Source organism: Passer domesticus, chromosome 9, assembly GCF_036417665.1.
Source record: "Passer domesticus isolate bPasDom1 chromosome 9, bPasDom1.hap1, whole genome shotgun sequence".
Taxonomy (NCBI): domain Eukaryota; kingdom Metazoa; phylum Chordata; class Aves; order Passeriformes; family Passeridae; genus Passer; species Passer domesticus.
In genome coordinates this window covers 45,226,825-45,253,289 of record NC_087482.1, presented here as the reverse complement: position 1 = coordinate 45,253,289, position 26,465 = coordinate 45,226,825, and the positions used below count along the sequence as shown (strand labels likewise).

The 26,465-nt window shown below is 56.9% G+C and overlaps 1 protein-coding gene and 1 long non-coding RNA gene across 2 annotated transcripts; both read right to left on the bottom strand.

Annotated features, from left to right (window-relative positions):
• Positions 1-7,401: 7,401 nt before the first annotated feature.
• BHLHE40 (basic helix-loop-helix family member e40) lies at positions 7,402-12,159 on the bottom strand. Its single transcript, XM_064433144.1, has 5 exons — positions 11,882-12,159; positions 11,725-11,794; positions 11,432-11,539; positions 10,829-10,952; positions 7,402-9,842 (listed from the first exon to the last, which is right to left on the bottom strand). Exons 1-5 carry the CDS (start codon positions 11,959-11,961, stop codon positions 8,983-8,985), a joined length of 1,242 nt encoding a protein of 413 aa, XP_064289214.1. The 5' UTR covers positions 11,962-12,159; the 3' UTR covers positions 7,402-8,982.
• Positions 12,160-16,780: 4,621 nt separating this feature from the next.
• Positions 16,781-25,073, bottom strand: LOC135308235 (uncharacterized). Its single transcript, XR_010368769.1, has 3 exons — positions 24,546-25,073; positions 18,183-18,280; positions 16,781-16,998 (listed from the first exon to the last, which is right to left on the bottom strand). It is a non-coding gene; the product is annotated as an uncharacterized LOC135308235 (long non-coding RNA).
• Positions 25,074-26,465: the final 1,392 nt, after the last annotated feature.

Here is a 26,465-nt window from a genome sequence, read left to right as displayed (position 1 = left end):
CAGAGGGGCTGGAGGAGAGGTGTGTGCCAGCTTTGCACCCAACTGATGCACTAAAGGAAAAAAAAAAAAAAGAAAAAAAAAACACAGCAAAAAGCCCTGGCCTAGTTTTTGTTTCACTGTGCTGGGCTCAAGCTCGAAGGATGTGGTTTGGTGGTCAGCACATAAGGCAGCAAATGAAAAAGAAAAAATTCCTTTGATTAAATCCAGATCGGGTCTGTGCAAGCTCTTCCTGCGGCCATCGGGAAATCACAGGAGGGAAAACCCTGCCCACACTGCCTGTGCCTGGGCACCAGGGACGTGGCACAGCCCGTGGGGGCCCCGTCCTGCTCCGTGGGGCACTTTGTCCCTCGGAACGAGGTGTCCCACGCTGGCACCGGGAGGACTCAGTGCCCAGGGGCTCTGAGACACCCACCCCACCTCGCTGAAGGCTCCTCCTCAGGCTGTCTCGATGGATTGATAACAATTCAAGTCACTCCCTGCGCACCAAGGGCCAGGCAAGTTCTGTATAAGCGAATATTTATATATTCCCATAAACATTTTAAATGGGAAATTGCCTAATGTGCCTTATTAGAGGGAAAGCACGAGCAGCTGGCCGAGGGCGCCTGGCAGAGCTGCTGACGGTGGATGTGCTGTTGCTGCTGCACCTCGCAGCTCTAATTGCTTCAGGAATCCTTTGACTCATCTTCCGAGCGGCTCCAGCATCTGAGCACGGATCTCTGCCTTGCCGGTCTCCTTCAAAACACCTCTGCCTGGCTGCTGGGTTCAAACCCTGGCGCTGCAGCTGCCTCCTGACCCCGAGTGCCCAGGTGCCCGCCGGAGCCCGGAAAACCCCTCTGTGGTCGCTGGCCCGGCCGCAGCAGCAGCTCCTCACACGTGCGGCACATCCCGGCCGCTGCTGCCTCGCTGGGGACAGCGACTGCCCCCGAGCCAGCCCCCAGCCCAGCACGGCCCTTGCTGCCCCGACAGCCAGCACTTCTCGGCTTTCCCGGGGCTGCGGGACGCGGTGGGAGCCTGGCACCGCCAGCCGAGCTGTCCCCGGGCTGCTGCGCATGGAGCTGGGGACACGGGCACGCAGGGCCTCGGCTTCCCCTGGGGACAGGGATGTCGCCGAGCGCTGCAGCGCCAGCCTGCTCTGTTACTATGGGGACAGGCACCGCGGGGCCGGCAGGAATAAATGTATAAAAATCGCCGGCAGCTTGGCCCCGCTGTGCCAGCGGGGTGAGCGGGGTGCCCCAGCACCCCTCCCGGTGCTGCGTGGGCCGGCCCTGCCAGCTCAGGGCTGGCACACAGCTGTGGAGCATCCCTGCCTGGAGCATCCCTGCCTGGAGCATCCCTGGGCACGGCACGGGGGGCGGCCCACGGGCTCCGTGCCCCCGCAGCACCGGGCTGGCACAGGGTGCAAGGCAGCCTCGGGAGCCTCAGGCATCACCCACTCCTTATTCACCGTGCCCCGTGAGCTCCCCGTGACCTTTGGACGCTCGTTTCAGCCACGGAAAAGGTGACGGGCAGCCAGAGGGAAGGGAAAGAGGCAAACGGCCCCGCGGGATGGCAGAGGTGCCACCGCGGGCGGGTCCCCAGGCTGCGAGGTGCCACCACCGCAGAGCTCCTGGACACCGGGTGTGGTGGTGCCTGCTCCGCCTGGGGAAGGGCAGTGCTCCCATGGGAACGGGCCCGAGGAGGGTTCGTGCTGCCGGGAGGGAGCGCCAGGCACGGTGACAGCTCTCCCGAGGGCATCGCCTTCGAGAGCGGCCCTTGGGAGGCCCGGTGATTCAAGGGGAAAGCTCTGCAACACTCATTCTGGGAAGTTTCCATTTGAATTGCTGCAAAGAGCAGTTTTTCCATGATAAACAGATTGCTTCAGTTCCCCAGCAGCGCTGGGGGGGTCAGTGCCACCCCCTCCCTCCACGGGGCCCTGAGTCATCCTCCACGCCAAGGCTCAGCCAGGGGCTGGGGTGGCAGGGCTGGGATGGGATGGGCTGTCAGAGGTGCCCAGCAGCCTCCCATGCCACGGGGGAATCCAGCCCTGGGCAACTGGCACCTCCTTTGTCTGAAATCAAGCCCCTGAGAAAACCCTCCCCAGCCACGTCCTGAGCAGTGAGCAGAGCAGGGCCCCTCTGGGGACACTGGGCTTCTCATTCCTGAGCCAGGACTCCGGCCCTGGTGGGTCAAACCCTTGGTACGGGCAGTGCTGATGAGAGCCCTGTCTCCTGTGTGCCCACACCACCAGTTCTGGATCACAGGGGGCTGCCTGTCCCTCACGTTTCCAGAGCAGCACCCCAGATCTTTGACCTTTGGGAGCAAACACCACTGCTCTCCTCGGGCTGACACCAAAACCAGGCCCGGTGCTTCATGTCCCAGCCAGCTCCAAGGCAAACATCCAAGCACAGAGATCAGAGAGGGAGAGGAATCCCACTCCCTGCGCCTCTCTAATCCTGTGGAATAATGCATCCCATGAAGTGCAGCCTGGATCCAGTCCAGCACTCACGGAAGGCAGTGACAGACCTCCCACTGATCTCAATAGGAGCAGAGCGAGCTGGGCTTTAATCAGTGTGGCACCAGCAGCAATAGCTCGCCAGCCCCGGCATTTCTGAATACATTAGAACGTGTTGCCTATGCCCATAGGTCACATTTCATCTCTAATCACACCAGTTTCACAATATGTGCACTAATACCACGAGATAATCATCAGTGGCTGCTTCCATTTGGGCTGGAGCTTTATCCCGATCAATAGCTGCAGTCAAACCCCAGCAGCAGGTCCCCAGGCCCTGCCACACAGGAGAAGGGCACTGGGAAAGGGGAAAGGCCCCCAGCACGGCCACAACCTCACTAATGATTCGGTGTCGAGAATAGAAATAAGAGTTAAATCTTCCCTAAGCTGCTCAGCTGCACTCTGGTGGTGTCCACATCCTCAGGCAGCAGCACAAGCACGAGCTCCGTGCACACCCCGTGATGTGGATAAGCAATGTTTCAGCCCTGATAGTTTGCATATTCATCAGTGCTTTCACAGCAGGCTAGAGCTCGGCCTTTTCTCTCTCTGCCACGGCAAGGAGGCGACCGGAGAGCCACAGGAGGAGGGAGTGCTGCTGTGCTGAGGATAAAGCTGTGCCCCAGAGAGAAACTCATTATTCCTCTGGTGCGACAGCTCTGGCAGCCACAGAGCGTGGCCATCATCCTTGGGCTGAGAAAACAACAACGTGGGAGCCTCCTGGGGCTGGAATAAGGAGCAGAGGGCAGACAGGAGGTAAAGGGCAGCACTGGGGGCCAGTCCAGGGCTCTAATGGCAAGCCAGCCCCTTCCCACCAGCACTGCCACCCCACAGAGGGTCACCCATGGACAGGGCAGGGCTGAGCAGGGCCCATCCCACAGCAAACACCCACCTGCTTAGCCAGGCCTGCCTCTGTGGGGGTGCAGAGCTGGATGCCAGGAACAGGCAGCCCAGGACAGAGCCCAGCCAGCTCCCACCAGCCCAGGACAGCCACAAGCATAGGAGGAGCTGCCTTTTATTTCCAGGCATTCCTGATTCCATCAGCTGTGTGGTATCACCCAGCCTGCTCCGTTTGCAGTTTTAACACGGCACATGTGGTGAAAAACCCTTCCCATGCAGAGCTTTCCTGTCTGGCCATCCCCAAAGGTCCTGTGATGGCAATACTGCCTCCACAGGGTGATGTGCCTGGGGCAGGAACACATCTGCGAGAAAGAGACATGTCTACAAAATAAATCATTTCAAAATAGGTAGAAATGTTATCTTCAATTTCTTACACCCCAGGAGTGAGGGCACCAGGGTACAGGTGCCTTGCCCAGGGCCAGTAATTGCCCACTGCAATTAGCAGCTCTCCTGGCTGGGGAGGCACCGGGAGAGCTCCCAGTGCCGGCAGAAGGGCAGTGGGAAAGGTCTGGAACAGCAGGGAGCAGCCAGAGCCGCATCTCCCGGCCCCGGCAGCACGCCAGGGTTACAAAACACGGACAGCCCGTGTCACATAGCCAGGGTCAGTGTCACCAGCCCCGCGGGCTACGGTTACAGGGCTGAGCCCAGCAGAGTCATTGTGCCTGCAGCCCTGGCGAGCTCAGCCTGCCTCGGCCCCCGCTGCCCGGGCATTCCCAGCCCTCCTCCCACCCCGAGCATCACACGGAATGTCTAAGGGGGAAAAAAAGACTTGCTCAAGACCTGCTGCTTTTTCCACGCTGAAGCAGAAACAGCAATTATCTGGTTCAGTCTGGTGCTGCTGGCCTGGAACATGCCATGACAACGTGTTTCTCGTTTCAAAGCCTCTTTTGTACTAGGACACAGTTCAAGGGATCTTGCAATGCCTGCATTTGTAAACACGCCGCACTTGCAGCTACACGCTCTGCAGATGAAAGCCAAGGCGGAGCACAAGGAGCACAAGGGCACTTCTCCCTCCGTGTGTCACAGCTCCCCCGGCTGCTCCAGCAGTGCCCCGGGCTGGGTAGCCATGCGTGGTCCTCAAAAGTCACGGCACGTTCAGAAAAACGGAGTCCTGGAAAAGGGGGGGGGTGAAAATCACAAAATCACAGCAAAAAAAAATGTGCGTCACTGCAGATTATTTTAGGCCCTGGTCCATGCATAATGCAAATAAGCAGCTCCCGGGGTACATGCCTGTAAAAACCGTCCAGTCCCACAGCGCCCGGCTACGGGAGCTTTCCAAACAGGTGGTGAAAAGCTAAAATTATGTGTCTGTGTGTCCTCACCGGGGTTAGGAAAGGCCCTGGCTCTCAGGAAGGCTCTCCCTGTGCCTCCACGGGGCTGGTATGAAACAGGACCGAGACAGTAAAAAATTCAGGAGCATTTCTTTCCTTTTGAGGCAATCGTGCGCTCCCACTCAGCAAACCTCACTCAGCACCTCCACGGCACCCTTTGATGTGCCTGACCCCGCTGCCCCCTCCCACCCGCTCTCCACGCACACGAACTTCATTTATTTTTAATTTTTCGCCCAAAATCATTGTATCCTCCTTGTCTGACTTCAAGGAGTCGCTCGGGAAGCCCTATTTATGGGTTGAAATGCTGCTGAAAGAGTTATTGCTGTGTTATTCAGCTGTTGTGCCAAGCCTGCATGGGGATCGGGTTTCTGCTGAAAGGGTGCCAGGCACGTCTTTTTCCAGGAACCAGCAGCCGTATTTAGCCTCCGGCTGCACATGAAAGACTGCAGTCGGAAACGTGACATTGTGTCAACATTTGAGGCAGGTCAGAGCTGGGTGAGACCATGAAAACAAGCCCGGGAACTCAGCACACCCCGGCGGGCGGCGGCACGGGCTGTCCCGGGCTGGCACCGTGCCGGGGGTCGCCCCTCCATCATCCTCTATCTCCTTCCTTCCTTCCTTCCTTCCTTCCTTCCTTCCTTCCTTCCTTCCTTCCTTCCTTCCTTCCTTCCTTCCTTCCTTCCTTCCTTCCTTCCTTCCTTCCTTCCTTCCTTCCTTCCTTCCTTCCTTCCTTCCTTCCTTCCTTCCTTCCTTCCTTCCTTCCTTCCTTCCTTCCTTCCTTCCTTCCTTCCTTCCTTCCTTCCTTCCTTCCTTCCTTCCTTCCTTCCTTCCTTCCTTCCTTCCTTCCTTCCTTCCTTCCTTCCTTCCTTCCTTCCTTCCTTCCTTCCTTCCTTCCTTCCTTCCTTCCTTCCTTCCTTCCTTCCTTCCTTCCTTCCTTCCTTCCTTCCTTCCTTCCTTCCTTCCTTCCTTCCTTCCTTCCTTCCTTCCTTCCTTCCTTCCTTCCTTCCTTCCTTCCTTCCTTCCTTCCTTCCTTCCTTCCTTCCTTCCTTCCTTCCTTCCTTCCTTCCTTCCTTCCTTCCTTCCTTCCTTCCTTCCTTCCTTCCTTCCTTCCTTCCTTCCTTCCTTCCTTCCTTCCTTCCTTCCTTCCTTCCTTCCTTCCTTCCTTCCTTCCTTCCTTCCTTCCTTCCTTCCCCCACAGAGCTCACCAGTCCTGCTGGCACCAGGCCAGGGGGGCAGAGAGAATTCCCAGCCCATCACAATCTTTTGCTTCCTGAGTGAATGTTCTCTCTTCCGCTTTTTTTGCAATTTTTTCCCGCAAGACTGAGGATCTGGAAGTCCTGCAGCTCGTCAGAATATGGGACAAGGGAGTCAGAATATGAGGACCAAAGGGGAGCCATGGAAAGGATCAGAAATCCCAGGGGTCCCGAGGCTGGAGACCCCTCTGCACTGAGCACCAAATGCTGTCCCCAATGGGGTTGTTACACTCAGCTTCAGTAAATCAATATTTAGCCCTAATTAAAGCAAACATAACGTGAACACTGGGACATGTGTAGACCCCAAACACATTGCACCAAGCAGCATTTTTTTCCAGCATTACTGAAGCCAAGGTTTCTTTAGTTCTAACCACAGTCTAACAGGAGCATCAGCCTCTCCATGTGGGGTCCTGGAGATGCTCAGCCCAGGACTGAGCCGTGCTGGCCCAGCTGGACACTGAAACCTCTCCCCACGTTTTGTGATTCATCTGCACAGTGAAAATCCCAAATTCCCCTCAGAACTGCCCGTGCCCCATCCACACACAGGCAGCAGCACTGGGAAGCTGAGCCCTCCCAGCCATCCCTTTGCTTCACCCCTCTTTTCCCTCTGGGGAGGTTTGGGGCTGTTGTCATTTCAGCTGGAGACCAGGAGCCAGCCTTGCTGCTGGGAGGGAGCCGTGCTGGGGTGAGGACTTTACCTTCAGGCTCACTTTGCAGCACTGGGAGCAGGCTGCTCCACCACCCACAGTGCCAGCTGGAATTCCCAAATCGGGGACACCGGGACACGTGGGGGTGGAGGGATCACTCCAGCACAGGCAGGACCTGACCCTCGCACCCCTCAGCCCCAGGACCTGCTGGGCACACCCCTGGCAGTGCCCGGGCTGCTCACACACAGGCTGGAGGTGCTGAAGTGAAACCAGTTTGCAGCAAGCCCATTTTCCTCCAGGAACTGGGCAAAGCCTCTGGAGACACTGCATCCTCCAGGGTGGGGGGCTGCCCCCTCCCCACAGAGCTGGGGGCCCAGGAGCCAAATGCCAGACACAGGGAGCACAACGTGACATCAGGAGAGAGCAGGAAAGCCAGCCAGGCTCTCCTGGCACCTCCCTCGTGTCTGGAAGGAAAAAATCCCTGGAGGTGCCAAGGGAGTTCAAATAAATAAATATCCCTGGTGACATGGGTAATGGGACCCTGAGCTCCTTCAGGCACCGTCAGCAGAGGAGCTGTGGGGGGAGCAGGAGAGCCCTGCTCCACCCTGCACCCCAAAATCCTGCTCCACCCTGCACCGAGATCCCCATCCTCCCTGCACCCCAAAATCCCTCATCCCCCCCTGCATCCCAAATTCCTGCTCCCCCCTGTGCCATCCCCTGCCAGACCAGACCAGACCATGTGGAATGACCCTGCTCAAACATTTCAAAGCACAGGAGGCAAACCCTTATCTTCCACAGGAAAAGAATTATTTTATTAAGCATTTTTAAACAGCTACTTAACATTTACTCAAGATAAAAATATGTACAATATCCCACCTTGAAGGCGGCTCCAAAATATAAACACTGTACCTCTCCCGAGAGAAAAACGGAATATTCTTCTCTTCAAAAAAAAAGACAACCCAGAAACAAGAATACATTCATATTTCTCACTTCTTTATGCTCAAGTAGTTATACAAATAATAGACATCTGAAACATTTTAACTTTTAATATATTTATATAATATATATATATATTTATAACAGGATTTTACAAATAAAGGCAACAACTGTATACCAAAAAAACCCAAAAAACCAACAACAAAATAAACGTTAGAACACAATCTGCAATCAAGCATAGTGCATCTCAACAGCTGGTGCAATGGGAGGGCGACATGAGGATCCAGACAGGGATTCTGCTCACCAGGTCTCAAAACCAGTAAGAAAAAAAACCCACCAAAGAGCACTGCCTTTAGCAGTGAAGTTTGGGGTTTTTAATTAAAAAGAAGCTAAACTGGAGAGGATGTTCCTCGGTGGAGAAAGCCCCTTGCAGCTCACAGGAGCAGCGCCACCACCCGAGCCCTCTCTCCTTCACAGGGGACGCGAGCCAGGCGTGCCAGGAGGAATCCAGATGTTCAAACCCCGCCGGGCTCCGGCTCCTCGGAAAATCCCAGCCCTGCATCCTCCAAAGGCACCGACAGGGCAGGGATGGATGGCGCTGCCTGAGCCGGGGAAGCCGCGGTGATTCCCGAGGGAGCAGGGGCTGGAGCCGGGGCCAGCTCCTCCCGGCCCGGCCCAACGGAGCAGCTCGAGTTACAGGAAGGGCGCAGGTTAATTTCTTTATTAGATGTACGCCATGGAAAGCTCCAAGCAGCAGCTACCTTTTATTTCTTAAAAAAATATCTATGTATCAGCAAAGGTGTGGAGAGAAACCCGTCTCAGGTCTGCCTGACCTGTGTGGGACCAGGCAGTGACCGCTGGCCTGCTCCTCCTGTGCTCACGGTGGCATTGCCACCACTGCCACCACCTCACCGTGGCCACTGCCCTGCTCCTGCTGTGCTCACGGTGGCATTGCCACCACCCCCCACACTCGGGGACACTGGCACAGCAGCCCAGCTCAGGTGAGCCAGCGGGGCCGCTGCCTCCAGAGCAGCTCGGGGAAGTACCGTGCTTTATATTCGTGAATTTTGTATTTGCAGACCCTCAAGCCAGGCCTGCCCAATGGAATATTTCTTCACAGCTTTGCAACAGATTCGCAGCTGACCGAGTCAACTGTTGCTCTGTAGATGTGGAGAGGGAAGAAGGGAAGGGGCCAAGCACAAAATCCTTCTTTAATCTTTTGGAAGCAGTTGTCAATCGCTAACCTGGGCGCATCCTTCATCCTTCTCCAAGCTACCTGACGAGTCAGAGAAAAGGGGATTTAGCTTCCTACGCACAGTGAACCTCATCCCCACACCTCAGTCCAGCCAATATATAAAAGTGAAACAGTCTCTCAAACTAAAAAAAAAAAAACAAAAAAAGAAAAAAAAGAAAAACCAGTCACACTGCGCTCAGTCTTTGGTTTCCAAGTTCAAAGGAGGAATCTGCTTCAAAGCTTGAAGCAGAGCCGAGGAGTCGATGGGGGAATGGGCCGGTACAGGAGAAGGGAGTCTCTGGGGCATCAGCAGAGGGGGGGAGATTTTCTCGGGGTTCATGAAGCCCGTCAGTGCCGCGGCAGAGGCCGGCAGGCTGGGGTACAGCACGGGCACCGAGGCCGGGTACCAGCACTTCTCCAGCATGGGCAGGTAGGCGGTGGCGGATGGCGGGATCAGGTAGAAAGGCAGGCACAGGGGAGGCTGGTGAGCGTGGGGGCCCAGGAAGGCGCCGGCAGAGCCCATCATGTCACTGCCAAAAGGGCCCTCGTCCTGCGGCGACTCCAGCCTGCTCCTTTTGGCCGGCGGGTCCTCAGTCTCTTGCTTGATAGAGCTTATTCTCTCCTGGACAGCGTACTTGAGGTCGGTATCCTTTTTGAAATAGGGCTGCTCGGGTTTGGAGTCGCTTTTCTCCAGCTCTCCCCCGTAGCCGCTGTCCGTGTCCGTGTCGCTGCCGCTCTGCTCCCCGCTGGAGTGAGCGAATGTCCGCTGGATCACGGGCACGCAGTTCTTCCCGTGGCCCTCGCCCGCCGCGCCCAGGGGCGCCGGCTTCTCCTTCAAGTCCAGCATTTTGGGAGGGATGTCGGCGGGCTTGCGGGCGGCCCCGCCCTGCAGCACCTCGCTGGCCATGCGGTGCAGGTGGCTGACCAGCTGCGACGACTTCAGCTCCTTGCCGTTCTCGTGCTTTGCCAGGTATTGCAGCATTTCCTTGGCGCACATCTGGAAACCGGATCGAAACATTTCCTGGCTGGAATCGAGGTTTCTCGATGACAGGTCACCTAAGGAAACATTAACAGAAGGGAATTAAAAATTAACAACATGCTAAATAGTTCCATTTCCAGCTCCGAGGCGGACCGGAGGCGATGTTGGACTTGAGTTACAGCACAGCCAGAGGGGAATGCAGTGGCCAAGCTGGACTCTGTGAACAGAAATCCCCAGATTTCTCCAGAAATGGACAGTTCCATTGGAACATCCACCCATCCACTTTTACATAACAACTTTACATAAAGTGCTGCCTGCTCTTTTTTTTTTATTTACTCTAAAATCCACTTTCAACAGGTACTGGAGTGCAGAGAGGGGAGCAGGTTAAGCTGTGGCTTCTGCAGGAAACCCCCGGGGAAGGCAGGGTGCACCTCGCCCTGCTCCTCGGGGCAGGGAGCTCCGCCAGCCCCAGGGGACTCGGCTGCTCCGGCAGCTCCACTGCACTCCCTGTGGCTGCCGGGGCAGGGACAGGCGCCTCCGAAAAATTCGGGTTTACTGTATCCGATTCACGTGAGAGCCACATGTGAAAACAGCAGGAGGAAGTGCATCTGAGGCTGATAAGCTGAAGCACCGGGTCCCCTCTGCCTGCAGAGCACAGCCCTGCTCGGTTATAAAGAAACTTAAAAAGGTGGGTATAGCAAGCAGATTTATATCTATTTCCAGAGAAAAACAACCTAATAAACTAGACTGGGTTATCTAAAGCTCACAAACACAAATGGGGAGAATCGAATGGCTTTGGAGAGAACCTCACAGCAAACCTGGGCTGTAACTAAAACTGCTTAAACCCCAGTTTAATTTCAAACAACTCCCAGGGCACTCTGCACTGACTGTCTTGAGCAATGCATCTTTTTTTTTGTAAAAGCTCACAAGCAAAGCCAGCCAAAATGACAGCATGAAAGGCCAGAATTCCCGTCTCCTCCCTTCTCGGGAACAAGGTGTCACAAGCGCATTTCTCAGGCTCCCCAGGGAAAGCCCATCGCACACACTCGGGCTGAGCACTCACCCGCCTGCAAACCGCTCTGCAAAGCGATGATCTTCTGCTGCTGCTGCTCGATGAGATTGGTCAGCGCCTTCACGTGCTTCAAGGTGAGCTCCAGAACCACAGCCTTCTCCAGGTGACCTAGAGTCTGGGAGCACAGGGACAGGTTGGCACCCGCCGCCGGCTCGGCCACGCCGGCAGGAGCTGCCGGCGCCTTCCCGGGAGCCGTGGGCACGGGGAGAGCCCGAGCAGGCAGGACTGCCACCGGCAACATTCCAGGGAAACCCGCTCAAAAGCGGGCTACGGGAAAGGCTCTCGCGGAGCCCTGCGGGTACTTTCGGGCCAGCCCGGAAAGAAGCGTTTCATTTATCGCTCCTGCTGCCGCTGGCACGGTGAGCGGGCAGCCCGGCCGGGGACGGCTCCCGCCCGGCAGCGGTGCGGGGAGCAGATCCCGCAGGGATCCGCAGCTCCCGGGCAAGTTCGGGATGCGCTTACAGCCTGCCCCGGGCGTGCGGCACCGCGGGGAAAAAAAAATTAAAAATATAAAAAAAATTAAAAAAAAATACAAAGCCACCCGAAATCGGCGGCGAAGCGGCAGCAGAGCCCCGTCCCTCCGCTCGCACCTACCGTCAGCTTGAGGTGCTCGGGCAGCAGGTCCTTCAGCTGCGCGATGCACTCGTTGATCCTGTCGCGCCTCTTCTTCTCGATCAGCCGGTGCGGCAGCTTGTAGGTCTCCTGGGGGGCCGGGGCAGCGGTCAGCGGGGCACAGCGCAGCCCGGCCCCGCTCCGCCCGTCCCGAGCGCGCCGGCAGCGCCGAGCCCGGCCCCGGCAGCGCTGCCACCGCTCGCTTCACCCCGTTAACCCCCAATTTACCCCGTTACCCCCCATTTACCCCATCGCCCCCCGTGTCCCCCCTTTACCTTGTTGTCCTCGCTCCTCTTTAAGCCCCTCCGCGGCTTGTACACCTGGTACATGTGCGCGAAGTCCAGCCTGCACGGGCGAAAGGAGAGCAGCGCGTTACCCCCGTCCCGCTGCGCCGCCGCCCCGGAGCCCCCCGCGCCCCCCGGCCCCGCTTACCCCGGCAGGTCTCCGCCGTCCAGGGCGGGCAGCTTGCCCAGGCAGCCGGGCGGGGGCTGCGCGCTGGGGATGCGCTCCATGGCGGGGAGCGGGGGGCTCAGGGCGGGCAGGGGCTGCGGGCGCTGCCGGGGCCGGGGCCGCTGCTCATGCCGCGCCCGCGCCGCGCGGGCTGAGGAGCGGCGGGCGGCCGCGGGCCGGGTTAAATGCGGGCGAGTGGGTGGACGGGAGCGACGTGCGGAGCCCTGTGACCGCCGGCACGTCTGGCGGCCCCGCGCCCCCGCCCCGCCGTCACATGAGCCTCACGTGGCGGCGGCGCGGGGGGAGGCGGGGCCGGCGCGGCCCCCCCGCACGTGTGTCCCGGCGCGGGGGGCGGCTGGGGCCGGGCCGGGCCGTGCCATAGTGCCATACCGTGCCATACCGTGCCGTGCCGTGCTGTGCCGTGCCATAGTGTCATACCGTGCCGTGCTGTGCTGTGCCGTGCCATAGTGCCATACCGTGCCGTGCCGTGCCGTGCCGTGCCGTGCCGTGCCATAGTGTCATACCGTGCCGTGCCGTGCCGTGCCGTGCCATAATGTCATACCGTGCCGTGCCGTGCCGTGCCGTGCCATAGTGCCATAGTGCCATACCGTGCCGTGCCGTGCTGTGCCGTGCCATAATGCCATACCGTGCCGTGCCGAGCCGTGCCGTGCCGTGCCATGCCATAGTGTCATACCATGCCGTGCCATGCCGTGCCGTACCCTGCCACACAGTGTCATACCCTGCCGTGCCGTGCCGTGCTGTGCCATACCGTGCCATACCGTGCCGTACCGTGCCACAGTGTGCCATAGTGTCATACCGTGCTGTGCCATACAGTGTCATACCGTGCCATGCTGTGCCATACCATGTCACACAGTGCCATACCGTGCCATACTGTGTCATACAATGTCATACCATGCCGTGCCGTGCCGTGCCATGCCATACCACACTGTGTCATACAGTGTCATACTGGGCTGTGCCATACCATGCCATGCTGTGCCATACCATGTCATACAGTGTCATACCATGCTGTGCCATACAGTGTCATACCGTGCCATACCGTACCACACCGTGTCATACAGTGTCATACTGGGCTGTGCCATACCGTGCCATACCGTGACACACTATGCCCTGCTGTGCCCTGCTGTGCCATACCGTGCCCGACCATGTGGTACCGCTGCTGCGTCCCGAGATCGGGGAGGAAGAAAAAAAAAACCAACCAAAAAAATCACCCCCAAAGCGACACAGGCACACAACACGGACCCGGAGAAAGCTGCAGCCGCGGAAGTTTGGAAATGTGGGGGGGGGGGGAATAAAATAAGTGAGAGTTGCTAAAATGCGGCTCTGGGGAAATGGTGGTGCTGCAGTTATGGGGTGGTAGGACCCCATTCCTGGGGGTATCCGGGGCTTGCAGTCACTTTCTCCAGTGAAAGGTGTCCATCCCTGCCCCTGGCAGGGGCTGGAACGAGGTGGGCTTTAACCTCCAAGCCAAACCATTCTGTGATTCTATGATCGGCAGGAAATTCCCCCTGTGAGGGTGGGCAGGCCCTGGCACAGGCTCCCGGAGAAGATGTGGCTGCCCCTGGGTCCCTGGCAGTGCTGCATGGAACAACCTGGACTAGTGGAAGGTGTCCCTGAGCACGGCAGGGGTGGAGTGATGACAATTCCAGGTGCCCTCCAGCCCAGACCCTTCCATGCCATGCCCTGCCCGTGCCAGCGGTTGCACAACGCCCAGCAATGATAATGGCTGGTGTGTGCCTGCCAAGGCAGAGCTCTCCTGAAGGGCCGTGGTCACTTCCCTGCCGAGTGCTGAGCAAGTAGAGGCAGGCTCAGCTGATAAAAGGTGCATTTACCGAGATAAGGGAACAGCAGAGCTCCAGCACTGAGCTGCTGCTATTTCCTGCACCGTCCTGGCTGCTCCACCCCGGGAGGAATCCGAGGGCAGGAGTGCTCCATGAGAGCACAGAGAGGTTTGGATGGGTGATGGAGAGGGGCTCTTTAAGGCTTACCCCCATCCAAAGGTGTCTGCTGTTACCAGGAAGAATCCCAAGGGAAGCTGGAGCCTCAGAAAGATGCTAGGCATAAATGGAAGGTCTGTAAAAGCCCAAAATCTCCTCTAGAAGCTGCCAGCAGCACCTCCAGTGTGAACACAGCACTGCATCAGTGACACGGGGCTCCCACAAAGCAGATGCTTGGGTTGTCCCACTCAGCACAGTCCCCTCAGTGTCTGACACCCGAGCCTGCAAACCTGGTGGTTGTGGCCAGGATCCTGGAATCCCAGAATGGTTCGTGTTGGGAGGGACCTTAAAGACATCTCAATGCAGCCCCTGCCACGGGCAGGACCTTGAGGGTCTCTGTGGTGCCACAGCCCTGGTGCACCCTGGAGGAGAGGATTTGGGGCTGGGCACGGAGCTCTGAGCAGCTCAGAGCCCCCACAGCAGAGCTGCTCTCTCCTGCAGGCGCTGCACAAACTCGGCAATAACCATCAGGGACATGGGGGTGATGTGTTTGTCCCTGCTGCAGCTCAGGGAACCATAACCAGCCTCAGTAAGGAGCCCTGCAGCAGACGGTTCCTTCTCTCTGTGCCCCCAAGACCAAAGATGTTATTTTCCAAACAAAGGGTGAAAAAAAAAACACAGACAATTTTTCATCTGTCCCATCACTGACCCTTTGTCCAAGGCAACAGAAATAATTAGAGCTTGCTGCAGCCTTTTGCTAATGAAAAATGAGGTTTGGGGCCAACCTGCTCTGCATTTGAAGTTCAGGCTCCAGGAGTACGTGGACGGCTTCATGCCCGTGGATTGTCTGACTCCTGCATGCTCCTTCAGATATTTGGTACATTCCTGCAGTGGGTGGTGAGCCACAAATCAGGGTCAGAGGTAATCCCCAATTATTTAGCCCTTTTACTGTTCTCGTGCTTGCCAAACAATTCTCCGTATCAGGATTTGCTCATGACCTTAAGGGACGTTGCCAAGGATTTAGGAGTCCCCCTAAAAGGAGGATCCAGATGAAGTTATTGCATTCTTGGGCATCAAGTGAGATTGCTCGAGAGTTGAGTTACATTTTCCTGGGGATCAGTTTTCATGAGCAAGGACTGATGCAATCATCAATTCGCCTTCTCGCTTGTGTTTGCTGAATTATTTCTACATGGAGGGGTCCTTTACACCACACGATTCAGGCAGTTTAAAATGTTTAAACAGGCTGAATTCCCTCGAGCCATCCGTGGAGCAGCAGCTCTCCTCCAGCAGGGCTGGGAGTCACAGGACAGCTCGTGTCCAAGGGGATTTGCAGTTATTCACAGAGGCACGAGAAGGTGAGAGCTTGGGGGCTGGCTCGGGGGTGGGCTGGGAATCCGAGACTCAGGATCTGCCTTTTCCCCGGGGACTGTCCCCTTCCGACCGCGGGGATTTGGGGGAAAACGTTCCAAAACTCCCTGGCGCTGCTGTCTGATGGAAGCCTATGTGGGCAGCGCCGGGAGTTAACAGATGGGTTGTGGATTCGAGCTTACGATAAGGTTACTGAGGGTGGTTTTGTTTTAAAATGTCTCTTACTTAATATATCCATGAAGGCCAGGCATGTGCCTGTGGCCTGTAATCAAATCGCTGACTCTCCCTCTCTCCCATTTCCAGCAATCCCGGCTCGGGTTACTGGCACCGGAGGTGAGGGCTCAGCCCTGCCGAGGCTGGGCGGGCGGGATGCGCTCAGCCCTCGGCATCCCCGGCAGGAACAGCCCGTGCTTTCGCACCGGGGAGGGCTCCTGCGGGAGCCGGGCTGTCTCTGGCAGGGCTGCAGCGGGGCTCTCTCCTCTCCGGCAGCTGCTGCTCCATCCCCTGGGGCCTGTGGCCCTGCAGAGTGCGGTCAGCGTGGCATGCAGCCAGCCAGGTGCATTTATCGAGGTGAGGGAACGCACCTCTTTGAGCCAGGAGCTGCCGGGAGAGCTGCACATCTCCTTTCCCACCTGTCCGAGGCAGGGAGAGCTCACAGCGCTCAGGCGGTCCCGAGGGATGCCGTGGGAGCTCAGCGCAGGGTGTGAGGAGCAGTTTGACACCCACCAGCTCTGCCTCAGCCTTCTGGGAGCTGCAAGAGCCCGATCTGGTGTGAAGCCGGGCGGTTTCTGCTCGGTGTGACTCTCGATAGCACAGCTGGCCGCGCTCGCTGCCCTGGAACCGCCACGAGTCACACGTCGAGATTTCATACTGCAAATATGTGCATCCATCGCTGCTTCACTGCCCTGGCTCAGGCTGCCGTGGGCTCTGCCTGGGTAAGGCACTGGGAAAACACAGCAAGGGCTGTTGTCCCTGTGCCCTCCCTCCGGCACGACCCTGGAGCGCTGCCGGGCACGTGAGAGCCGCGGGAATGACGCTGGCATGGCTCAGCGAAACTCGCCCCAGGACTATTCAAATGAAAGCCATTCCCCTCTTTGAGCAGAGATGTTTGCCAGCACCCAGTGCAGCAGTGGGAGGAACACGTAGGTGGAAACTATTTGGAAGTGGCAAAATTTGTGGACATTAATAAGAGACTTGAGCCCACTTTGATAGCGTGTTTAATAAAACAGCGGCTTCCCGGTGACATGCTGCCCTGCCAAGCCCCGGCAGCTCACGCTGCTTAACCAGTTCCCCCCTGGCTCTTGCACCATCTCGTGAGAAAGAACCCCGGGCGTGCACAGCCGGCACTCCCCGGGGCTGCACAGGCCTCAGCTCTGCCTGCACACGGCCTCACCACGGAATCTGGGACTCATGGAATGGGCTGCCGTGGAAGGGACCTTAAAGTCATCCACTTCCACCCCTGGAAAGTTATCCAGCTCCACCTCCCAGCAGACCAGGCTGCTCCCATCCAGCCCGGCCTTGGACACTTCCAGGGATGGCAGTCCTCAACCCCAGAGCCATTTCAGAGGTGACATCCTGCAGGGGGGGCAGGGGACAGCCAGGGGTGACAGCAGGGTTTGGAGGGCAGGGAGGATGAGGAATCCCTCCTCCCGCTGCTGGCGTTGTCTGGTGGATGCTGTGCACAATGGGATCTGATCACATCCCTCCTCCTGCCTCACATCAAACAGTGAGTCAGTGCTGGAGCCCCATCAGATGTCTCTGCCTCGCCTTTCAGATCTGGGAAGCAGAGAGGATAGTGCTCTGTGAGTATGCAAAGCAAGGAAAGCAGGGTGCCTTCAGATCTGCCACTTGGAAAATACCACGTTATTTACTTTCCCCTGGCACCCACGCAGCCCAGCAGGAGTCAGCACCACCGAGGCTCCCGGGCTGGGGAGATGTTGTTCTGTCGGGGGATGCAGGTAACAACAGCTACGGGGCTGAACTGCATCATGTCTGAGTCAAATATTAACACAGAGAATCTTCTCAACTTGCTAATTGAGTCAAAAAAATTACACACCCACCCCTAAAAATAATAATAAAATGAAGCTGGGACAGGCAATGGCCAGGAGTGTGTTCCTCCTGCAGTTCATGTGAGGACATGAGTGAGTTAAGCCTTGACCCCTCAGCTCAAGGTTTTGGGACAGTGTCTGTGTGACCTCCCTGCCCACAGGGTGTGAGGCACTGAGGGCCAGGCTGGGGGGAGTTGGTTCAGGGTGCAAAAGCCATCAGCACGGCAGGGGCTGCTCACAGGGCACAGCTGAGAGTGGCAGGGCAGTGTGGGGAGCTGGGGGCTGCAGTGCTGCCTGGGAGGTGGTGGAGTCACCACCTCTGAAAACTCCAGAGCTGTCTGGATGGGGCACAAGGTTTAGGGGCGATGGTGGCACTGGATGATCTCAAAGATCTCTGCCAACCTTGCTGATTCTGTGATTCCACGTGGTTCTGGGAAGGGGCACACCAGGAACCCAGTGGGCTGTGCCAAGATGCCACCAGCTCCTGTGGCTGGAGCAAGGGACAGCAAGCCCAGGTGCTGCACGTGGCCTTCCTGAGCTCAGTCTGCTCTTTGTGGGATCCCATGGGACCTGCTTGGAGGGCTCGGGCTGTCCCCCAGCTGGCTGAGGGCTGCACTTGGCTGTATTGACTGGGGCTGTTAAGGTGGGTGGCTGGAGGAAAAGGGATTCCTGGCACTCCAACTCATCAGGACTTAATGAATATTTGGCCCCTTGGAATAAATGGGATGCAAAGAAAATGAAGGCAGAAGGGGAAGTGCAGGTGCACGAGGCCAGACAAGCCACACACATGACATTGTTTCCTCGTCAGGCAGACTGAAAAAACCCTTGGCCAGGAATATCCCAGAGCTCTGGGGCAGTCTGGAGCAGCCGTGGGAGAATGCAACCCGTCATTTTCTAAATAAGAAGCCAAACCTCTGAATCCAGATCCACCTCCTCCCAAACTCCCAGTCTGATCCCATGTGCATCACGAGCCAGATGTGGCTTGGGCATTTCTCCTGCTGCAAATTCAGCTGAAATAAGCACAAACAGGAATTAAATGGAATAGGAAATATCCATGGTGGATTTCTGCCTAATCAAGATCACACATAGTTCTGCTGGCTGTGTTCCTCCAGCATGGAGCTGGGACCCTCCTGCATCACTCCTGGACCCCTGTGCCAAACACAGCCCTGGTTCCAGCCCCCAAAACACCCCCTGGAGGGGAAGGTTTAGGTTTAGGTAAAACCCAGCCCACCAGGACAGAGAGGAAGGCAAAGGACACCCAAGGCATCCCCACAGGAGCAGTATTTGACAGGAATGTCTCTCATAGTGCCCTTCCCTCTGTATCAGCAGGGATCTGGCTGAGAAGTCCTGGAGCAAACCACAACTGAGGGTGTTGCTGTCTTCCCCAAATACTTTCTCTAATGAGGTTTTTAAATAGTTTTGCCCCGCCTACACTGGCAGCCAGAGCACTTTCATCTCCAGGTGAATGGGAACCGAGGTGGGACTCAGCTGTCTGCCGGGAGGATCATTTCCATACTGCAGCAGGCACAGCAGGGAAGAGCTCCAGCTCCTCGGAGCTGATCCCGGTGCAAACACCCACCTGGTGCATCAGTGCCTGGGATGCAGGGTGGGCTGGCAGCACGGGAGAGCCTTCGGGTTCCACCTGGGCCCCTGAGAGCAGCCCTGAGCACTCAGGTACCCGCTGGAAAACGAGGTTTGCCAGCAGCACTCAGTTTGTTACAACCTGCTCCGAGCAGCCGCACACTCTCGTTCTTAGGTGGCAAAGATCACGTCTGTCCCGGAGGCTCTGGGGGGGGTGTGGAAGCGCTTTCTCCACAGAAGCATCTCGCCCCCCTCTCCTCCCCTGCCGTGCCGGCGCTGACGTCGCCGGGGAGGCGAGAGCTCGCCCACCCGCACCCGCCGGGAGCAGCCCGGGCTCCCGGAACTCCAGAACCACCGGGGCTGGAAACGGCCTCGGGACCATCGAGCCCAAGCTGTGCCCGATCCCCACCCTGCCATCCTTGGATGGGCACTCCAGGGATGGGCACCTCCAGGGATGGGCATTCCAGACTCTGGGCACCTCCAGGGATGGGCACTCCAGACCCTGGGCACCTCCAGGGATGGGCACTCCAGGGATGGGCACCTCCAGGGATGGGCACCTCCAGGGATGGGCACTCCAGACCCTGGGCACCTCCAGGGATGGGCACCTCCAGGGATGGGCACCGCCAGACCCTGGGCACCTCCAGGGATGGGCACTCCAGACCCTGGGCACCTCCAGACCCTGGGCACCTCCAGGGATGGGCACTCCAGGGATAGGCACTCCAGGGATGGGCACCTCCAGGGATGGGCACTCCAGGGATGGGCACTCCAGACCCTGGGCACCTCCAGGGATGGGCACCTCCAGGGATGGGCACTCCAGACCCTGGGCACCTCCAGGGATGGGCACTCCACACCTCTCTGGGCAGCCCCTGCCAAGGCCTGATCACCTTTCCATGCAGCAATTCCTCCTGAATTGAGGCCATTCCCTCTCCTCCTGTCCCTGTTCCCTGGAGCAGAGCCCCCCTGGCTGTCCCCTCCTGCCAGGAGCTGTGCAGAGCCACAGGGTCCCCCCCGAGCTCCTTTTCTCCAGGCTGATCTCATTCCTCTGCAGGGGTGTCTCCCACAGAAAACTTTAGGATATCCCGAGCTGGGAGGGGCCGCAAGGACCATCGAGTCCAGCTGCACAGGACACCCCCAGCAGCACTGTGCTGGCCTCACACGCAGGGCTGCAGGGCTGGTGGGCTCTGAGAGGTCAGACAGGGCCCTGAGCTCTTCTTCCAAGGCAAAAGGAATCATTTCCTCCCCAAACATTCACTTGGGCTGCACTGCAGTAGTCTGGGGAAACAGGAATGGCCACACAAGTTTATTACAGCTGTCCCTTCTGATTTTATAAACTGCACGTCGCCGTGATGGAAACAAAGCCCAGCCCTGGAGAGCTGTGAACATCTGCAGCTGCTGCCCAGATGTGGTTGCCCGGAGCCTGAGCAGAGGTTTCAGGGGAAAACCCCCATCAGCCTCGCACCAAATGCCAAAACAGAGGACACAGGTTCTGCTTTGTAACCCTCGACCGAGGAGACACTAGGTGCCTTTGATCTCCAGATAGAAAAATGATCTTTTGATTTCAGATTATGAAAATGAGGAACCATCTGCTAAGAAACAGCTCCGGACCCACGTTTTATTGAGGCCAGATGGTGGCCAGGGTTCCTACGTATGAATTCAATTAGCTGCTTGTGTCTGCGTCAGTGAGTCTGGATCCACCCAGTCATGTTTTTGGAACAAATATTGTAATATTCCCATGGATCTTCCAGACAGTGGGAGGTGTTTCCTTCACTGTGAAGGTTTTGGGAAGTGGTGACTTTGTCTCATTTTCATCATTTTCATCCCTGCTCTGCATTTCTAGTGCCTTGGTTCTCAAGGCTCAGGGTTTTCCCTGGATCTCTGAGCCAGCTGTGCTGAGTGAAGACATCCCTGACTCCAGTTTGCCCATCAGGGCTGAGGTTTCAGCCCCTGGGAACCCCTCCCATCCACTTCTCCTGCACAGGGACTGAGTTTCAGCATTATTTGGAATATAACCCATCTCCAGCCTCAGCCAGACCTCCTCCAGCCTCCTTTCCACGGTGCTTACAGGGCTTTACTCAGGGTTTAGCCCTGCTGAGAGCAAGATCCCTGTTCCAGCACCCTGCAGCCTGGAAGGTGGCACAACAGGAGACCTTTCAGAGGATGCAGGATGTGGGAATGAGCAGTTCCCTGGGAGCCACCAGCCCCAGCACGGCTGGATTTCCTGCCTGGACAGCCAGGCTCTGCAGATCCCAATTAGCTGCCCTCACTTTTCCAGTCTAACAATCTGGAAGTCCCTGCTTGGTTTTTTATCCAGGTGTGGCACCACACGTTACCCTCAGCAAGCTGCACATTTGCAGCAATTTCCCTCACTGCAGGGTTGGAAGGGGGGAAATCCTGCAGTGGGAACGGGCTGGGCTGCAGCCTCAGGAGCAGCAGGCTGTGATTTGGGGATGGAAGGGCCTCACTCACATCTCTGACCTCGCCTTCCTCTGCACCCTGGGAACTCACCTGCCTTGGAAATGTTCCCGAGCAGGAAGTATCCCTGGCAAAGGGATGGCATTTGTTGTTTTCCCTTGACTTTGTTGTTTTCTCTTGACTTTTTGGGGAGGGATGTGGGTGCCAAGCTCAATTGCTGCTCACAGACACAGGCTCTGGGCACAGGGTCTGCCACTGCCCACGGTGACATCTCTTGTTTCAGGGTTCCTCACTGTTTGACTCTGGTTTTCCATCACTGGGAGAGCTGGGAGGTCCATCCTCTCTCTCTCCTGCCATGGGATCCTGCTCTGTCTGGGCACGCTGTGCCTGGGAATCCCCAGGGCACCTTTCCGGGCTGGCTCTGCTCCTCTCCCTGCACGGCTGTGATTACAGCCCCATTACCAAATTAGAGGATTATAAGCATAATAACGCACAGAGAAACTACTAATTTCCAATGATTTCTCCTTTTAAAAAGAAAATCCAAGCCCTTTAGCAGATGGGGTTTGCAAAGAGCTCTGAAGGAGCAGCCATGAGGGAAGAGCCACGGAGCAGAGGGATGAGAAAATGGAGCAGGCTCTCATTAAGGTGCAAGGTGTGTGAATAATTACTTGAGGAAGCAGAGGGAAGGCAGGGCTGGGTTCACCCTGGCTCCCACAGCCACTGCAGGCTCCTCATGTGCAGCTGCTGCAGGTCTGGAACATGATTTCACAGCCCTGCCCAACCCAAGCGTCCCTTCCTTCCCAGGAATTCCCAGGAATCCATACCTGATCCCACATGCCACTTGGGGTGTTCCCTCCTCTCGGTGATGAGCTGCTCAACAGAGCTGTTATTGCTGCAAACCCGGTTTTTAGGCAGCTGGTTCAAGTTGGACACCCCTCAACACGGATTAGTCAGCTTTACACCGTGCTCATCCTCTGCTCATTCAGCCTCCACTGACAATCACCCCCACCAGATGTCCTGGTTTTCCAGCCTCATGGTTTGTGTCATTCCCAGGACCCACCAAAGCTCCCTGATCCGCTGGCAGGTCCTTTGGGATTCCCTTGGAGCAGCAGGCAGCAGCTCTAGGGCTCCCAAACCTCGATGCAGAACCTTCCAGAAAGGCTGAACCCGCCCACCCGTCCCCATCTCCATCACACATTTCAACGTCACCCCTGCAAACCACTTTGAGGAAGGTTAAGAGTTGGCTGCTTGAAGCCAAAGTTGTGACTAATATTTTTTGGGGAAAGTACTTGATGTCAAAACAAGTGAGAAGTGAAGCAGAGACATGTGGTGGAGAGATGTGGGAAGGGATGGAGGGGCTTTTTGGTGCCAAATTTCCCTCTTCCCTGAAGGGAGAACCCAAGTTGCCTTATTTCTTAATGCAGAAAGAGACAGAGAAGGAAAACAGAGAAGGAAAACAGAGAAGGAAAACTTCCTTCTTTACTTCTTTTACATCCTTGCGTTTCTAGAAAGCTGCTGAATCACCCCTGTGATGCAGTGTCATGGAAAAGGGTCCCCTGGTCACGACAGTGCCACAGGCCAAGCCCCTGCTGGGTTCCAGAGCTGCTGGAGCCCCTCAGTGTCACCCCCAGCCCTGCCCAGCGTGGGCAGGAGCTGCCAGAGCCCCCAGCAGTCCCTTCTCCGCATGGCTCTTCCCACAGGCTGCAGGTCTCAGGTTTTCCAAGCCTTTTTCCAGCCAGAGCAAGGTGTGCAGGCACACAACCACCTGGGAAAACAGTGAGAGGGGTCCAGCCCCAGGGCCAGCCAACACATCCAGGTTCACTGCTCGGGAGCCAGCCGGGGTCAGGTGTGTGACACGGAAACTGTGGGTGCTGGGACTCGGCAAGAGAAATAAATCCAATTACTTCAGTCATTTAGAGCAGGCGAAGGACTCAGCCCTCAGAACTGCTTTGCTCCCAGGAGTTATTCAAACCCTGTGGAGCCACATATATTTGCTTATTAACGAGGTGCCTGCGCTGGCCGAGCCTCCTCCCTGCCGGCAGAGCCCTCCGCTGCCTGCCGAGCCTCAGCTGCACAGCTCATTTCCTATTTACATCCCAAAAAAGGCCAGTTCAGCCCCTGCAGCCAGCAAGGTGCGCTGTGCAGGTGTGGGAGGGTGATTCACCCTGCAGCAGCCACAGGTTATCTGCGTCCTCAGCTCCCGGTGCTTCCCCGGCGCAGGCAATTCCAAGCACACCCAAATAAAGTCCCAAATCAACCCTGTCTGGCCTCACCCTCTTTCTCAGCAGAGGGTTTGGACAGCTTCCATGGCTCTCTTTCTCTTCCTCCCAGAGGAAGTTGGCCTCACAAGCAACTCCCTGTGGAGGCTGAGCCAGAAGGTGGGAGCTGGCCTGCTGTCCCTCTCTCCTGATGGAATAACAACCTCCAGGTCTCTGCTACGCCCCAGACGGGCTTTCCTCTTCCCCACCCTCAGCAGCCCCTCCCCAGAGCAGCCCAAGTACCCTCATTTACCCCTGCTCTGCCCTGGCTGCACAGGTGAGCTGGGGGGATCAGTGATTCCTGACCCCACGGGTAACTAAAGGAGGCAGCCAGGCCTGAGGAGCTGCACATGGAAACAAAACATCCCACCACATTCTCCCTCCAGCTGGGCCTGTTGCAATAGCACAAGGGGGGATGGTTTTAAACTTAGAAAGGAGAGATTCAGATTGGGTATCAGGAAGAAATTCCTCCCTGTGAGGGAGGGGGGGCCCTGGCACAGGGTGCCCAGAGAAGCTGTGGCTGCCCCATCCCTGGAAGTGTCCAAGGGCAGCTTGGATGGGGCTTGGAGCAACCTGGGATAGTGGAAGGTGTCCCTGCCGTGGCAGGGAGTGGAACGGGATGGTTCTCAAGGTCCCTCCCAACCCAAACCACTCCATGACTCTATAAACAGCTGCCTGGAGCCTGTCAACTTTGGCTACTCTTTACAAACTCATCGGAAATACTAAAATACCCTGATTTTGGTTTGCCATCCCTTGGGAACAGTGGTATTGTTCCCAGCCAGCAGCCAGGAGCTGTCAGGATGCCCAGAGCATGACATGACTGGCTGAATGCCCCTGACAAGCCCAGCTTCACTGGAAATGACGGGGCTGGGCTGGACATCCGGGTGCTGTGGCTCTGCCAGGCTCCAGCCCTCTCGGAGCTAACGTGCACCAAGAGGCACTTCCTGGGAACAGACAGGATAAGAACTGAGCCCTCACTGCCAGCTCACCAGGAGCAGGACTCACAGGGACCTCAGGAACCCACCTGAGCAGAGGCTGCTCCATTAATCACTTTGGCTGCCCCCAAGCACAGCGAGGTTCGAGGCTCCCTCCTCCATCCGAGACGCCGTGTCACACTGTGACTGGATCCTGTGCTGAAATGCAGCTGCCGGAATTATGGAGGTGGAAGACCTTTATTTAGCCCAATCTTCCATCATGAAACCTCCTCCAGACTTCCAGCAACCCCCTCCCAGAGCACTGAGTAACAGGACCAGCGCAGCTGCCTGCCACGACCTCCCCCGAGCCGCCGAGCCTTGTGTATTTTGGATACCAAACTATTTCCATCAGAAAGAAACTTCCTCAAAAAGTTAGTGGGAGATCTTGGGGTTTATTTTCCTTATGGGACTTAAGAATACAGATAAATTCTATTTGTGTTTGCAAAGAAAACTCCAAAACCTCCTTTAGCCATAAAACAATTTGGGAGCCCGACCTGCCCTCGGGCTGTCGCCTCTCCCCAGCCATGGCTGTCGTTTGAGGCATCACTTAGCAACCCTTATGAGCAAGGCTTTGTGCCGTGCTGGGGTCACCACACCCACCACCACCTCACACATCCACACGGCCAACTTTCCAGAAAATCAAAATTAAAAAACCACCACCAACAACAAAAAAATCAACTCCTTTAGTGGCTTATTCCGACTACTCAAGCATTACTGATTTGGGGTGGAAATTCCCTGGCAGGAGCTCCTGTTTCTATTCTGTCTTGTTGGGAAACGTGGTGGGGAGGGTTTTGGGAGATGAGCTGGGGGTGCAGCCTCCCTCTGCCCCCTCAGACGTGGCCCCAGCAGGCTGGGCACTGCCAGGGACCGTGGGTGAGGTGCTGAGCTGCAGGACACGGCGCTCCCTGAGCTCCTGCACGGAGAGGAGAGCAAGGACACACATGGACCTGGCACTGCCACAGCAGGAATCTGCTCCAGCTGCCAGCCAAGGACAGGATGCAGTGGCCAAAGGAAGGCTGACGTCCATCACACCCTCCCAGGACAGCCAGCCATTTGGGGAACTTCTCCCAGCTGGCTCAGGGGCACCTTTAATGACACACAGCTTTCCCTGTGTGACACTGAGAGCTGCCATGGAGCCACGGTGATGCCACCAGCGCTGGCAGGAGGTGACAGACACCTCACTCCCCATGGGACACTGATGATCCACCACTGTTCTCTTGCTTCTTTCCAGTTGCAAGGCAGGAAAACCCCTGGACCCTGCCATGGCCATGCCCCGAGGGCAGCTGAGCAGGACAGGGGGCTCCAGGTCAGCCTGGTCACCCAGGGCAGGGGGCTCCAGGTCAGCCTGGTCACCAGGTCCCACCAGTCCCCCTGGCCCCAGGGAAGTGGGATGGGGAAGGCCCGGGGTCAGGTGGGCACAGGGCACTGCTGGGCCACCTTCCAGCTGGGGTTTGGGAAGCAGAGCTCGTTCTCGTGTCTCTCACGAGGGGTGGGGTGTGCCTGTACAGAAATCACACAGATCTGTCTGTCTGGATGCTCCCCTCCCTCAGCACCCAAAACAGAAGGTTGTTCTGTACTTTTCTTGCCAGGCACTATCAGTCCATTGCCATATTTTATCTCCATGCGGTTTCTCTGTGGAATTCTCTGCTCTGGGAATCTTTAGGATGAAAAGCCCTGTGGAAGTTTGAAATGATCTCTGAGTGCCATTGAAATTACCTGGAAATAATATAACCCCTTCAGTTCTGGAACCTCAGCACGAGGCAGGATTTCATCTTTACCTGTCCTTGGCCAGGCACAGTCCTGTGCTCACCCTGAAGTGACACCACACCAGGGTTCTGCTCTGGGGCTCACGGCTGATGGATTTTCACTGCTTGGGTAAAGCAAGGAAAGAAGTGGAGTACTGAAATGAATAGAAGTAAACCCCCAGCTGCATTAGAAGTGCATTACCCCCTTTCCATCAAAAATCTGAT